This window comes from Phragmites australis, chromosome 7 (genome assembly GCF_958298935.1).
Source record: "Phragmites australis chromosome 7, lpPhrAust1.1, whole genome shotgun sequence".
In the NCBI taxonomy this organism is placed as follows: domain Eukaryota; kingdom Viridiplantae; phylum Streptophyta; class Magnoliopsida; order Poales; family Poaceae; genus Phragmites; species Phragmites australis.
The window spans coordinates 10,323,931-10,337,045 of NC_084927.1; the positions used below are offsets into that span (position 1 = coordinate 10,323,931).

General features: G+C 42.6%; 1 protein-coding gene across 1 annotated transcript; it reads right to left on the bottom strand.

The window, feature by feature from the left end:
• Window positions 1-6,776: 6,776 nt before the first annotated feature.
• On the bottom strand, window positions 6,777-12,891 carry LOC133923974 (metal tolerance protein C4-like). The gene is made up of 13 exons (XM_062369309.1): window positions 12,436-12,891; window positions 12,260-12,317; window positions 11,565-11,697; window positions 11,407-11,462; window positions 11,010-11,124; window positions 10,830-10,887; window positions 10,613-10,731; window positions 10,280-10,399; window positions 9,053-9,154; window positions 8,905-8,977; window positions 7,708-7,775; window positions 7,188-7,248; window positions 6,777-7,116 (listed from the first exon to the last, which is right to left on the bottom strand). Exons 1-13 carry the CDS (start codon window positions 12,740-12,742, stop codon window positions 6,992-6,994), a joined length of 1,395 nt encoding a protein of 464 aa, XP_062225293.1. The 5' UTR covers window positions 12,743-12,891; the 3' UTR covers window positions 6,777-6,991.
• Window positions 12,892-13,115: the final 224 nt, after the last annotated feature.

Below are 13,115 nucleotides of genomic sequence, written 5' to 3' on the forward strand. Positions count from 1 at the left end.
TCTTTCATGAAGATTTGTTGATCAATCTTGACATTGATCTTCTTGATGTTCTTCTCCACTTGAGAGATGAGCTTGGTGACTTCAAGATTCATTTCTTCATCACTTGATGTGCTTTTCTCATTATCTTCATTGCTCTCTTCATCTCCATCATCTTCTCTTGAGCTTGACTCTTGCTCGTCTCCTCATCTTCGCCTTCATTTGTGGGTATAGTACTTGCTTGCTTATGAGAGAAAGGTTCTTGGCGTCGAATGAGGAAGAGGCTTCCACCATCGTGTTCTCCGTGTTCATGGTCATCTCATGGGTGGTGATCTTGCCAAGCACTCGACTTGGAGTCATCTTCTTGATGTCATTTTTTTCGTAGATGATGGAGACTATCAACTTGTACTTTGGAAGAAGAGATTGAAATATTCTTCTCACCACTTGATCATCATCAATTGGTGTCAAACCTAGCCCATTAATCTCATTGACAAGAATATTCAAATGTGAGTACATGTTAAGAGCACTTTCATGGATAAATTGTTTGTTGCTATTGAGCTTAGTAACAAGCACATGATATTTCTCATTACGCACATCCTTTGTGCCTTCATGTATTTCAATGAGACTATTCCAAATATCATATGCATTGGTGAGAGAATAAATATAATTAAATGCATTAACATTTAAAGATGATAAAATGATACTCTTCGCCGATACATCTAATTGCCTCTCCTTGTTGGTGATGCGAGGTCTCATTCCTTCTTTTGTGACTCTCCAAACACCTAGACTCAGCGCAAGGGATTTTTATCCCGTGGTATCAATGGCATGAATAACATCCCTAGTCCATGTTGGAGCTCCACAAAGGATATGCTCCTGGTCGACATGTCTCTTCCGATCACAGCTCTTAAACTACCAAGTCACCAAGACAATGTCTCAAGCATGATGAGCCACCAAGGCAAGGTCTCACCACTACCACTACCATCGCTTTGGAGCTTGAGCCACCAAGGCAAGGTTCTCCACCTCTCCGTACACATGTCTTGCTGCCGCTCCACACAAAGTCAGAGGGTCATCAAGCTTGAGCCACTAAGGCCAAAGATGCCCGCGAGTCACCAAGACTCCAAAGAGCTGACGTACCACTCGGTACAAGCTAGGATCACACCTTGATCCCTTACTCAAGCTGCAACACCTAGCTACAATTCACTCTAGACTTATAAACACTAAACACTCTGTAATGTTGTACTTAATCTCCTTAGATAATCACTTTAAGCACTTTGGTGTCTTGGATGTCTTCTCAAGTGTGTATGAGCTTTCTCTAGACTCCAGCAACATGCAACACATTAAATGACTGAGTTGAGGGGTATTTATAGCCTCAAACCCACCAACTAGCCGTTTTTCTAATGGCTCAGAAAAGCTATTAACACCTGATGATCCGGTGAGAATAATAGTACTAACACTGAATCATCTGGTGAGAATAAATTCAGAAACTAGCCATTAGAACTCCACTCAAATCCTCTATGGACACCAGATATTCCGATGTGCCTTCAAATCCGACACCGACCTTTTGGTGAGTTATCTTGAGCCAGACCGCACCACTTCTACTCTATGTAAAATGCACTGGTGCATTGATCTCTAGGATCACCAGACTATCCGGTGAGTTGATCTTCATTCTTCAGCACTTGTAGTCGGCACTGCAAGAAATGCTCCGGTGCTATACTCCAGTTTGCACAAACCAAGCACCAGACCTTCTGGTGGGTTGATCTTCAGTTTTTGCACTTGCATTCTTCTCAGCAAGAAATGCTCCAGTGCTATCCAGTGCAGATCACCAAACCATTCGGTGAGGTCCTCAGCCTTCTCCCCTTTGTTAGAAACTCTCCGGTGATTTCAACACATACAACACCGGACTATCCGGTGAGGCTATCAGTCTCTATGCACAACGCTCTAGTGAGTGCAAACTCGACTGCACTGGACTATTCGGTGAAGTCAATTCTCCTGGGACTTCTCCAATTCAATCAAACTTTATCTCGATTGTGGTGGCTTCTTGATGTATTGTATCCATGAGACCTACTGTGGGGGAACCGTCCAAACAGTATTCTAGTTAATCACCAGGAGGATCGTTATTCACAATCACAACCTCGATGATTAACTAGAATGCCATTCCGGTAGTCCCGGCACATGTTTACTTTTAGGATCAGAATACATACCTTTACAACATATAGTATTACAACACAACTTAACAAAAAGCAAGTAATTAAACTATATTACAAATTCTTAAGGATTCACCAAGTTATTACAATTTACAGTAAAAGAGAGCTAGGAGGAGACTAAAATCTGCTCAACTCCTAACCTGCAAAATAAACTACACAGCGGAAGACTAAAACTATACAACAAAGCAGCATGGAGCTACATGTCCTTAGGCTCCATCACAAAAGCACACCAACAGAGTAGGATGCACTGCTCATACCCGCTACCACCCTCAGCAGGCCTGAAGTCGCCAAAGACCAACTCCTCCTCACCTGCAAAACCTGTAGAGCAGCTGAGTATGAAGGTTCTCGCAAGACTTAATCCATAATGGGCAACTTATAATTATCCTGACTCTAAGGATCATGCATTTGGATGTTAGCAAGAAAATGGTCACATGGTTAAGTAAAATTTACATGCAAAAGCAACTTGACACATACATGTGTGAGCATCTAAACTTAACTAACAACAATACCACTATACCCTACAAAGACCAACTATACATGATTGTAATTGGAATTATAACGAACATAAATGTAACACGAACCATCTCCACCATAACCAACATAACCAACCACAATCTACAACGAAACTCTATAATGGTGCGCATGGACAGAAGGCATTGCCATGACTGAGAGCGTGGCATTTTAAAATTTGTTTACACCCTGTAGGGGATACTCCTTTACCCATATGACACGAGAACCATTTGGCTTGTGCCACCCGCTAAAGTGCACATAAGGGGGTACTCGTGACAACCTTTCCCAATAAGCCCTAACAGTTTGATACATGCATCGCTCGACACGGAGGTATCTAGAACTACTCCTGAAGCAAACTAGATACCTCTTCCAAGCCCGCCCGCTCACACCGTTGATGTTTAGGCCCAAATAATCACAGCTACAAAGGTATTCGGCTCGTCTTACCATTAGATCGGCGTGTGGTGAGTACGGTAAGTGCTTAAGACAACGGCAGCTAATGATCGGTGCTTAACTGATGCAAAGCAGTCTATGGTATCCATGCTCCTTCCCAGAACTACCCCAGGAATCTCCTCCAGGGTAGATGATACCCCTAACACCGCTCACATCTCTTCTCATGCTCACCACTCATCAACTCATCATCGATATCATTGTGTAAGTAATTATTAAGCCTATGCTCGCGAATGATGAAACATTTCATTGCTCTACTTCTACTGTAAACCTATGCAATACTAAGCAACTCGTATCACATTTTAAGTTAGACATTAACATGATAATGCCTGGGCTACAAGGACATCATGGATCAACAACAATTGAAGGAAAAGATCATGCATCTACATAGGTTCTACCCACCGTATTCCGACATCGACTCAAACTCATGCATACATACATAAGGCATATTTATCAATTTATACCATACGAGATACGAAGTATTGGGATAAGTATGCTTAGATACTTGCCTTGCTTCTCTGGAGTTTGCCTTATGCTACCTGCGCAACACTCGCAAAATTCGGGGAGACGGGCATCGTCTTCAATCACCATCAGGTCACGCACCGATTCTCCGCTCACTAGAGAAGAACACATGCAATGATGAGTATGATTGAAGCGCAACAATGCATATCACAATACGTATAAAAACATGTTAGATGTGCAAGACACATAAATTAATGTCACACTAAGTGATCTAAACAAAGTCGTAAAAATATCAGAAGGCCGAAGTATCCGGGTTGACTCGGAGTATCCGGGTTCCGGAGCCTTCGGGCCAACCTCCGGGAGAGGGTTCTCTGTTAGCCATTTTTGATTTAACCCGGAACCTCCAGGTTGGTCCAGACTATCCAGGTTGTGCCGAACACTGCGGGTGAGGCTCCGGGCGAGGGTGCTCGGTTAAATTCGTCAGTTTACTCGAAACCTTCGAGCTTACCCAGATTATCCGGGTGAGGCAAACTTAGACGTTCTCAAAAATTTCCCTCAGGCGATTTGACTCGCATGTCAGATCTATGCTATACAAATATGTATATGCCCTATCCAAAGGATTCTAGACCCAACTTGCACACTAAACCCTAACAATTTTTTAATACAATTCAATGGGCTTTCTCCTCTTGAACCCGGAGTATTCAGGTTTAGCCGGATTATCTGGGCTGTCCAGAACAGCCGTTTTCGAGGGGTTTTGGGGGTCGATTTGATTTGCGAGCCTCTCGAAGCCTAAGGGAAACATGTTATGGATAGTTCAAGGAGTCTAGAACTCACTATCAACCTAGCAACACGACTTCATAGCTCAAATTCGCCCAAAACTACATTTTGCTCCAAAAACACAAGAACATCTAAAGAACTCAAGAATAACTCAATTCCTCCATGAAAACAAAAATGAATTGGAAAGATGAGTAGCTCATGAGCTTGTGATCGTGTGAATACCACATGAATACCTCAAATCCTTCTCTTGAGGTCGGATTTTAGGGAGAGGGAGAGAATGCTTGAGAGAGAGTGAGAGGGGGAGCTCCTCCTTTGCTTTGGCTAGCTAGAGAGGGAGAGGGAGGAGTGGGGGAGTGAGGGAGTGAGGGAGAGAGAGAGGGAGCAGGTGGCTGCTGCCCCTCTAGGTGGTTAGGGTGGTGGGCCCACATGTTAAAGAAAGGGCCCATTCTAGCTGCAAATTTCATTATTTTCTCTTCTGAATTCATTTATCTCATCCAATTGACTTTAGATGAATTGCATTAGCGTTCCGAAATATAATTATAAAAAATTAAATATAATTCTTAAGAAGCATGATTATGCTTAATTGTGTAATTAAGGATTTGGGACGTGACACCTACTAACATATATTTTTGATAAACATGTTAGTCACAATGACTATGTTATCATCAATCACCAAAATCACAATCATGGCCTACTATGGTCATTTTCGCTACACTGGTGATGCAGCGGCAGAGCCAGATGCCGAGAAGGCGGGTTGCGGGATGACGAGGCGGCGATAGAATTGAGATTGGGCCGGGGACACGACAATGAGGCCGTAGATCAGGCCTGGGAAGAAGGGTGGCCTTTCCTACTTGATTGTGTTATTCTGAGCTTGGTGGTGGCCTACTTGGTGTCCTCCCTCAACGAGGACAAGCTGAATAGAAGGACCGGCATCCCAGCGACCATCGCAAGGGCAACACCGAGAAGCGTGGTGGTTGGCCGACAGGGCCTGAGAGGCCGACGAGCATGCCGGCGAGCTAGCGAAGCAGCGACGGATCCAATGACTGGTGAGGCAGCAGTGGAGCTGGAGATATGGCTGGGGAGAACAGCTGGGCGGTGATGCGAGAGGACCAGCGAGGAAGCAAGGGTGGAGTCACTGAGGAGGATGAGCAAGTAGAGGGGCGGCGGATCGGTCCGATGTAGAGGCCAGCAGAGGTGGCTAGCTTGCAGCATGGGGAAGCAGGGTAGCCGGAGGTAGCAAGGAGCAAGAGGATGGTGTCCGATAAAGCACGAGGTTGGATGGAGGCTGAATATAGGAGCAGACGAAGGAGTGGGGGGATTACTGCACTAGGGTTTTTGAGAGTAAGCGTGATGTGTGCGGGTGGACGAAGGACGAATCGGACGGATGTGCGAACGTGATGCGCAATGGGGCGGACGAAGGATGCGGGATGGCAGACCACGCATGACGGAAGCATTAACAAGCGTTTTAAGTAGGAGAGATAGGCGATGAAGGTGTGAAATCGTGGCTTCTAGGTCGTAGTCGCGAATTCTGGCCAAACAAAATGGGCTCATGAGCCTAGCTCCAGCTCGTGCAAAATTTTGCCAACCCGTAGCAAACATGACCCTTAACGCATTTGGAAGAACTTGTAAGGAAAATTCTCATTACTGAAATTTGGGCCAAACACTTAATCCTTTTTGTCATCCTTCCCTAGATGCGAACATTTTCAGAAGTAAGGCTCCTGAGCTGAAAAACTAGAATCGGTGCTCCACCACACAGGGCCGTGATGGACGGTACATATTTGGCCTCCTTAGACTATGCACAAAGGATTCCCTACGGGAGCGAAAATCCCGTCGTGAAAGGATTTTCGTTCTTTTCAGCACTCCAACGAGTTCCCTTCACGGTTCCCGTTACGAAGAAATTCCCAGAGCCATTCCCTTCAGGACAGAATTCTCTCTTCTTTTCCTTCACGATTCTCCTCGAAAGGAAGCTGTTGAAGATGAGAGAAAATAAAGGGAATGAGAATGAGAATCGAGAAGGGAACAAAAATGAAAGGAATGTGGTTGAAGATGGTCTTACATAAAGACAAAAAAAAGTCACATGGTACAAGTAATGGCACAAAAGAAAAATAGAAGTCGAGGCTCACAAAATTAACTAGTGCCCATAGCCAACCCTACACAAGAACTTGAGGCTTATGAGGTTATCAGGAACCAAGCCAAGTTGAACCGCTTGTAGGGTGGTTCTCGGAGCCAGCCATAGTTCTATTGTCACGGATCTATAGTTCATTCTGTTCCACTCCAAGGAGCAAAGTCAGGATAACACTATAATCAGGTGATGCTGGAGCAAGGATATGTCCAAATAGCTCAAGTTTTTTTTTTTTTTTTTTTTACCAGGAGCCAACTTCTCCAAAAACCATACCCATATTTCCATGTCAGGAACGAGCTCGTATTGCCCTCAACTACATCCTTTTTTTTTCTCTGCTACAGATAATAGCCATCTGATTCTTACATTGGCAAAAACGGCAGCGCAATGTAAGGGGGGGGGGGGATATATTCAAATGTCAAAAGAATCAAATTGACATCGATCAGAGTGTGATCAATTAATGCAGTGTACACTGATAACCTACAAAACTTCTGCTCTACAGAGAAAGCCCTTCTGGGTTGTGTGCCTCAATGTCAACATGTTTAATCCCAGGCACAATCTTCTGGATCTCTGACTCCAGCCGATCCACTTCGTACCCTAGAGCATCGACCACATCCTCACCTATAGAAGCAGTGGTTTCAGACCAAGGTAACAAGCGTAAATCCATCTCTAAATCAACATGTTTCACATACCGTAGTTAGCCATGACCGTTAGTAACTCAGTGTCATCCTTGGACATCGCAGCCTCCCGGAACTGTGAAAGGAAAATAATAAAAAGAAAGAGATCAAGAAGTGTACAAGGCCACAGCTCACATTGTCAAGCAACTGTTAACTTGGACAGATCCTACTTTCCTTGACATCTTTCTTTACTATTTCCCCATGTAAAAAATAAGGAAATCGTACCTAATTCATATTTTCCATTATTGCTAGTTAGCAACACAGAAGTATTAGTTTAACCCTGGTGTAATGATATGTGCCGGATAATATCCCTGTGCTGAATGAGCAACTAAACATCAATCATTAACTGAGTTCAAATTTTAGCCACCGTTTGACCATACAAGTAATAGGGCGATAAAATAACCTAGAATTTAAAGAAAAGAGCACATGAAATTAGCAATTATTTCACTACATTACCAACATAAGAATACGGCTACCAAAAAGAACATCAACTATTTACTGTAGACAATATTTTCAAGAAGAAGAAAAAAGACACCTGTTTCGCCCATGTTCCACGCCCAGTCCTTTCCAAATAATTTTGCACCAGAACAACTCCATTGAAATCTGTGACATGATTAGGCCAAAGAAATGCCAAGAACATGTAAGAAAGTTATAATTACAGAAGATTTTAAAAAACAGGACTGGAATACAAATCATCAAAGTTCGAAATGAAGCGTAATAGAGCAAAAATAACTCATAAGAACATTCACTAAAAGACAAAATAATTGGAAATAAATAACCTAGGTAGGGATTTCGACTGGAAATGAAGTGCTATGCTGCTATCCGCTCTAAGCTCTAGCAGTGCCTTCCCCAACAGACATGCAAACAGAAAGCTAAACCCATTGGGAAAACCATGAAGGGAACTGCCCAGTAGCAAATGCAGACATCTCCAACCTCGAGTAATAGTGTACTACGAGTTCAACAAATGAATTTGAGCTATGATAAGGAATTAGTTTGCTGCAGTGCATCTTCCTTCTATATTAAACAGTTACTGCAAGGTATGACAACTCTGTACATATGGAACAAATCAACTTAATTAATTACTAATTAAAATTCACTTCACAAAAAAGAAACACACAAGATTAACCATCCAAAGTGTTCAACAATGATGATTATCCAGAACATGCTTAAATTGTCTGTCTTGATTAACAGCTGAACAAGGTTTCGTATGCCAGTATAGCTGGTGGCTGGCTGGTACCAACTTCTAACCATCTGCCAGCAGTAGTCAGGTCAATATCGTATAGAATTAGGGATGCAAGTTTAGATTTTTTTTTTTTAGTCGACCCAAAACTCACTCCATCCAACTAAAGTGCTATTCTACCTATTGCTAGTTCATTTTCTTGTTTGGATTAGTTGGTACCCACTCGCATCCCTGAGAATACTGTCATAAATTACCATGTACCAGGCAACTTCAGCCACTCATCACGAAACACAATAATCGTAAAGTGTGACTCGTTGTTTCCCGACTTTTCCTATTGTACTACATTCTGAACTGGTAAAACAAGACTAGCTCAGATCAAATTCAAAAAGGAGCCATCCCAGGATTAGGAACAATGGGTACAATATTCAATGACCTCAGCCCAGGAGTGGCCATGCTATCACATATACTAACTATACTAAATTACTAACTGAAAGTGATGACACTGAAGTAACTGCTTTAAAGCTGGAGAATGTCATAATATAAGGGCTATACCAATTTCTGCTTTGAACCTAAAGAATCCTGGTCCAATCACCTCGCTTTTGCAATCATAAAGAGCATCTACAACCTGCAAGAAGCTAGAAAATCAGCTTCATGACAAAGCTTCTTAGCCTTTCTGGAATTAGGACGTCCAAAAGCCCACCGGATCAGACTTAAGAAATTCAAGAACTCGCTGCATGTCATGATCATCAATGGCCCGGCCAATTAAAGCATGCCTGTTCCTTTGAATGAGAAAAATAGCAACCTGCAAAGAGAGCAGAGCTATTGAACAGTTGCTTCTGAACAAGATATGGACAGAAAATGATCAAAATGGAGAACCAAATCATCAGCAAACAATCAGAAGTGCAAAAATTAGCCAGAATGAAAACATTTAGAAGTCGCTGTCATTTGGATAACAAGTTTTGTTGGACTTTACATAAACATAAACATATTTTTGTGTAAATCTTGACCAGAATCGAAAACATTTATCTAAACTCTAAAGTTAGAGTTAGTTATTCTACTATTTCTATTTTGAGTTCCATAAAATAAAGAAAACAAGTTTTCTTAAATTTTGAGTTTTGGGAAAACTGGTGCTTGTTATCCTAGTTTAATCTCATGATAACAAAGGAAGGTTTCAGATGGTTAGGCTTTCAAAAAGTTTAACTAATTTTGGTTCTCTCGGAACTCAAGAATCCAAATAACCCCTGTAATATTAAAGTATTGTACCACCTAACAACTGCCACATGCATATTGACCACATTAGCATGGATTGACGTCGTTGGTGCCAGAGCAGGGCTCCTGCTGTGATATATACCATGGAATCGGGGCCAGGGTGGCAACCTCGTGTCCTGACCACCAGGCATGACAAGAGGAGAATGGCAGGACTTTAGGGACAAGGAATTTATTTTGCTATTACATTGCTTGCATGCCAACAATGGAAATGGCGCCATTCGTGTTACTGCTGTAGCAGTGCACCATCACTTGCCCCTTTAGGCACTCCATAACATTTAGTCAGAAGAGACAGAACACGGAGAGAAAGAGGAAGACAAGAGTTTGATAGTTTATGTTTAATAATGAATAGAAATGCTACAGTTCTGGTATCTGGCCAGGATATATTCATGTAGAGATGGTCCAAATGGTTGAAGACATGGCTTTGCTTCACTGCTTAGACATCAGAATAATTAAAGAACAATTCATTAATTTTTTTTCAATTTGATCAAGGTTATGGGATTGACACACCAAAGTAGCTTAACACTCAAGCACAGACAAAAAACAGAGATTTTTTTTTTTATTTTCTCAATTAGTTATCTGTAAAAACAGAATAAATACGAGACAACATAAGTGAAAGAAGTATGAAGTATGAAGTATGAACCAACAAAAAATAGAATACCATTCCCAGTAGGTTGCCGACAATGATCGAACCAATTGGATCATACATAGCATTTCCTGTCATTTGAACAGCCAGCAAAGATGCTGCAGCAATAACAAGGCCTGTAACAGCAGCACCATCCTACAGGACAATATTGGATATGAGAATGAAATCAAGGCAGAAAAGTAATAGGGAATGAATGGTAATTGAACAAGAAATCTAATTAAGATGACAGTATCAGATGATAATGTCTATTAAACTAAAGTAACCATCAGGTATGGCAGAAATGAAAATCAGTAGGATGCAGTGATTAAACTACATGAAAAAAAATTGTTAGGTAGTCACACTACTCACTTCACTCATGACAGCAACTGAAGTTGGGTCGTGACCACGCCAAATGTAGTCCCAGATATTCATTTCTTCTGCTTCAGCACCTTTCTTAACAGCCTTTATAGCAACAAGAAGTGAAGCACCTAACAGACAACAGGATTACTCAAGTCAAGTATAGCTAAAATAGACCAAAAAAACGAAAAACACATGGATGGGAGAAGTAGCAGCAAGCATGCAACACCTTCAATAAGGAACGAGCCACCAATCACTAATGCAGCATAGTGAATGTTCTCCGGGGGCTGTCAAATAAAAGTATAAGGATATGACCATTGTACTTATGTAATAACAATTAACATTTGACAATAAAATGGAATGATGTGCATAAAGTTCTAGCGAATCAACTGAGACTTTAACATCGTACTTGAGAATTCCATAAATTTTGAATTCCGTGCACAATGGTAGCACCTGAACCCAAGCAAAATATTCCAACCGCAGATATTAGTGACCATACAAATCTTTCCTTTGAATAACCATAGCTGCAAAAGAGATTAAGCAAGAATTAACCTTTGTCAAGATACAAGGCATCATTGCAGCTTATCGCATGTCTCATATAATATTGTCGCTGGTTTTCTAATGACTACTATTTAATTGGAGTAATAATTAATAGCAGGCCTTTTCCTGATCAGCAATCCATGATATTTTTACTTTTTTCATAAAAAAGACCGGAATGAAGTTACCAAACAAAGAAAAGTACAGTAAAGAAAGTTCCATTTATTTGCTGACAAAGCATGCATTCCAAAATAACTAACTATACATACGGGTGAATAGCATCTGGAGCACGCCTTGAGCTGCTCAAACCATATGCAAGAAGAGCCTGAAATTTTATAAACAGTTAGGCCTTGTATTTTTTTGTCCTGGTCATGAAATAGACAAGAAAGGCATAAACATCAACTGCCATAGCAAAGGTTAACGTTACCTGGTTAGCGAAGTCTGCAACTGAATGCACTAGCTCAGCTAGCATAACATGACTTGAAGTCGAAATCCACACACCAAACTTTAGCGAGAAGACAAGGAAGTTACAGCACAGTGCCGTGTAAACTGCTCGATGGCTGGGGTCACATTCCATCAGAATTACATCAAACGAAATGTACATCAATAGTCCTTTGTAATTGCATTTATTATCATAGTGAGAAAGAATAAAAGGGATGTGTGCAATAAGTATTTATCGGGGAGCATCATTGTTCAGACTCATAGTCCACACGAACCCGAAACCAATTCAATGTGGACCTTTTTTTCCTCGCCTGATCAGTGATCAGCGGAATGACTTGTTGCCCAGAAAAAGGAGTAGGTAAACGACAATTTTCTCTAAAGCTTACATTATCCCATGCCTCCCAGTCCCCACATTACCCTGCTCCTCAAGGTAAGAGGAATAACATATCTCTCTTGTCACTACATAGAGGCAATAGAATTTCTGCCCCGTCATAGCACACAAGCACATATTCCATAGCCCTTCCCCAATTATCAACATGGTGTGTCAAGTCACTGTGGTAATTAGATTTTTGCCTTTAACACAAAGAACATCAAGCCGAAACACAAAACATCATAAAACTATAAACAACATGTTGCTGGATACGTAATGTTCTGAAAGAGAAGAGAAAAAAAGGGAATAACCTGTGCTCATCGTCGAAATGTGCCTTCTTCTTGCCCTTGGCCACACGAAGAGAATAACCTGCACCAAAGGAGAACCACCAACAGCACCTCAACAGACACAACACTTAATCTACCAAACAAACAACAAAGCGAGATCAAAGAGGAAAGGGAAACGGCGGCAATCCGTCCTTTCTTACTGCGGGAGATGGTGAGCCGCTCGGGAGGCGCGTCGGCGATGGCGCCGGGGGGCCGCGACGCCGCGGGAGCTAGCGCCTGCCACCCGCCCCCGCGGAGGCCAAGGAGCCCCGCGGCGCCGGACGCGGTGGTAAGGAGCGAGCGGGGCGAGAAGAGGGAGGGAGGCGGGGGCGACGACGGGCCCTCGCGGGCGTCCTCGTCGTCGCGGCGGGAGAGGAGGAGGTGGCAGGGAGATGGGAGGCGGGGCCGGGAGGTGGAGGAGGAGAGGAGGCGGAGGCGGAGTACTGCGGCGGCGAGGGGGCGGCGCATTTAGTTGTGCCGGCGCCGCCGGTGCTGCTGCCGCGGGTGGGGCGCAGCTTCCATTCGAGGGATAGGGATATGAGGGGGAGGAGGGGAAGGATTTTTGGGAGCGTAGTGTGGACTGTGGGCTACGTCGTGATCACCACTAGTCAAAGACTGCATTGGAGATTGGACACAGGAGAGCGAAAGGCTTCAGCCATGGGCTGGATTGGCAGATTGTCAGTTTTGTTCCAAGAATCAACTCGTCGTGATCCGAGGAATTTTTTTATATTATTTTTATATACAGATATTGTGGAAATAATACTAAAAATGAGAAAATTTTAAAAATAATACCTATTCGTCCAGCGGTTCGCTGGAAACATGTTTTCGCCTACCGTATGGT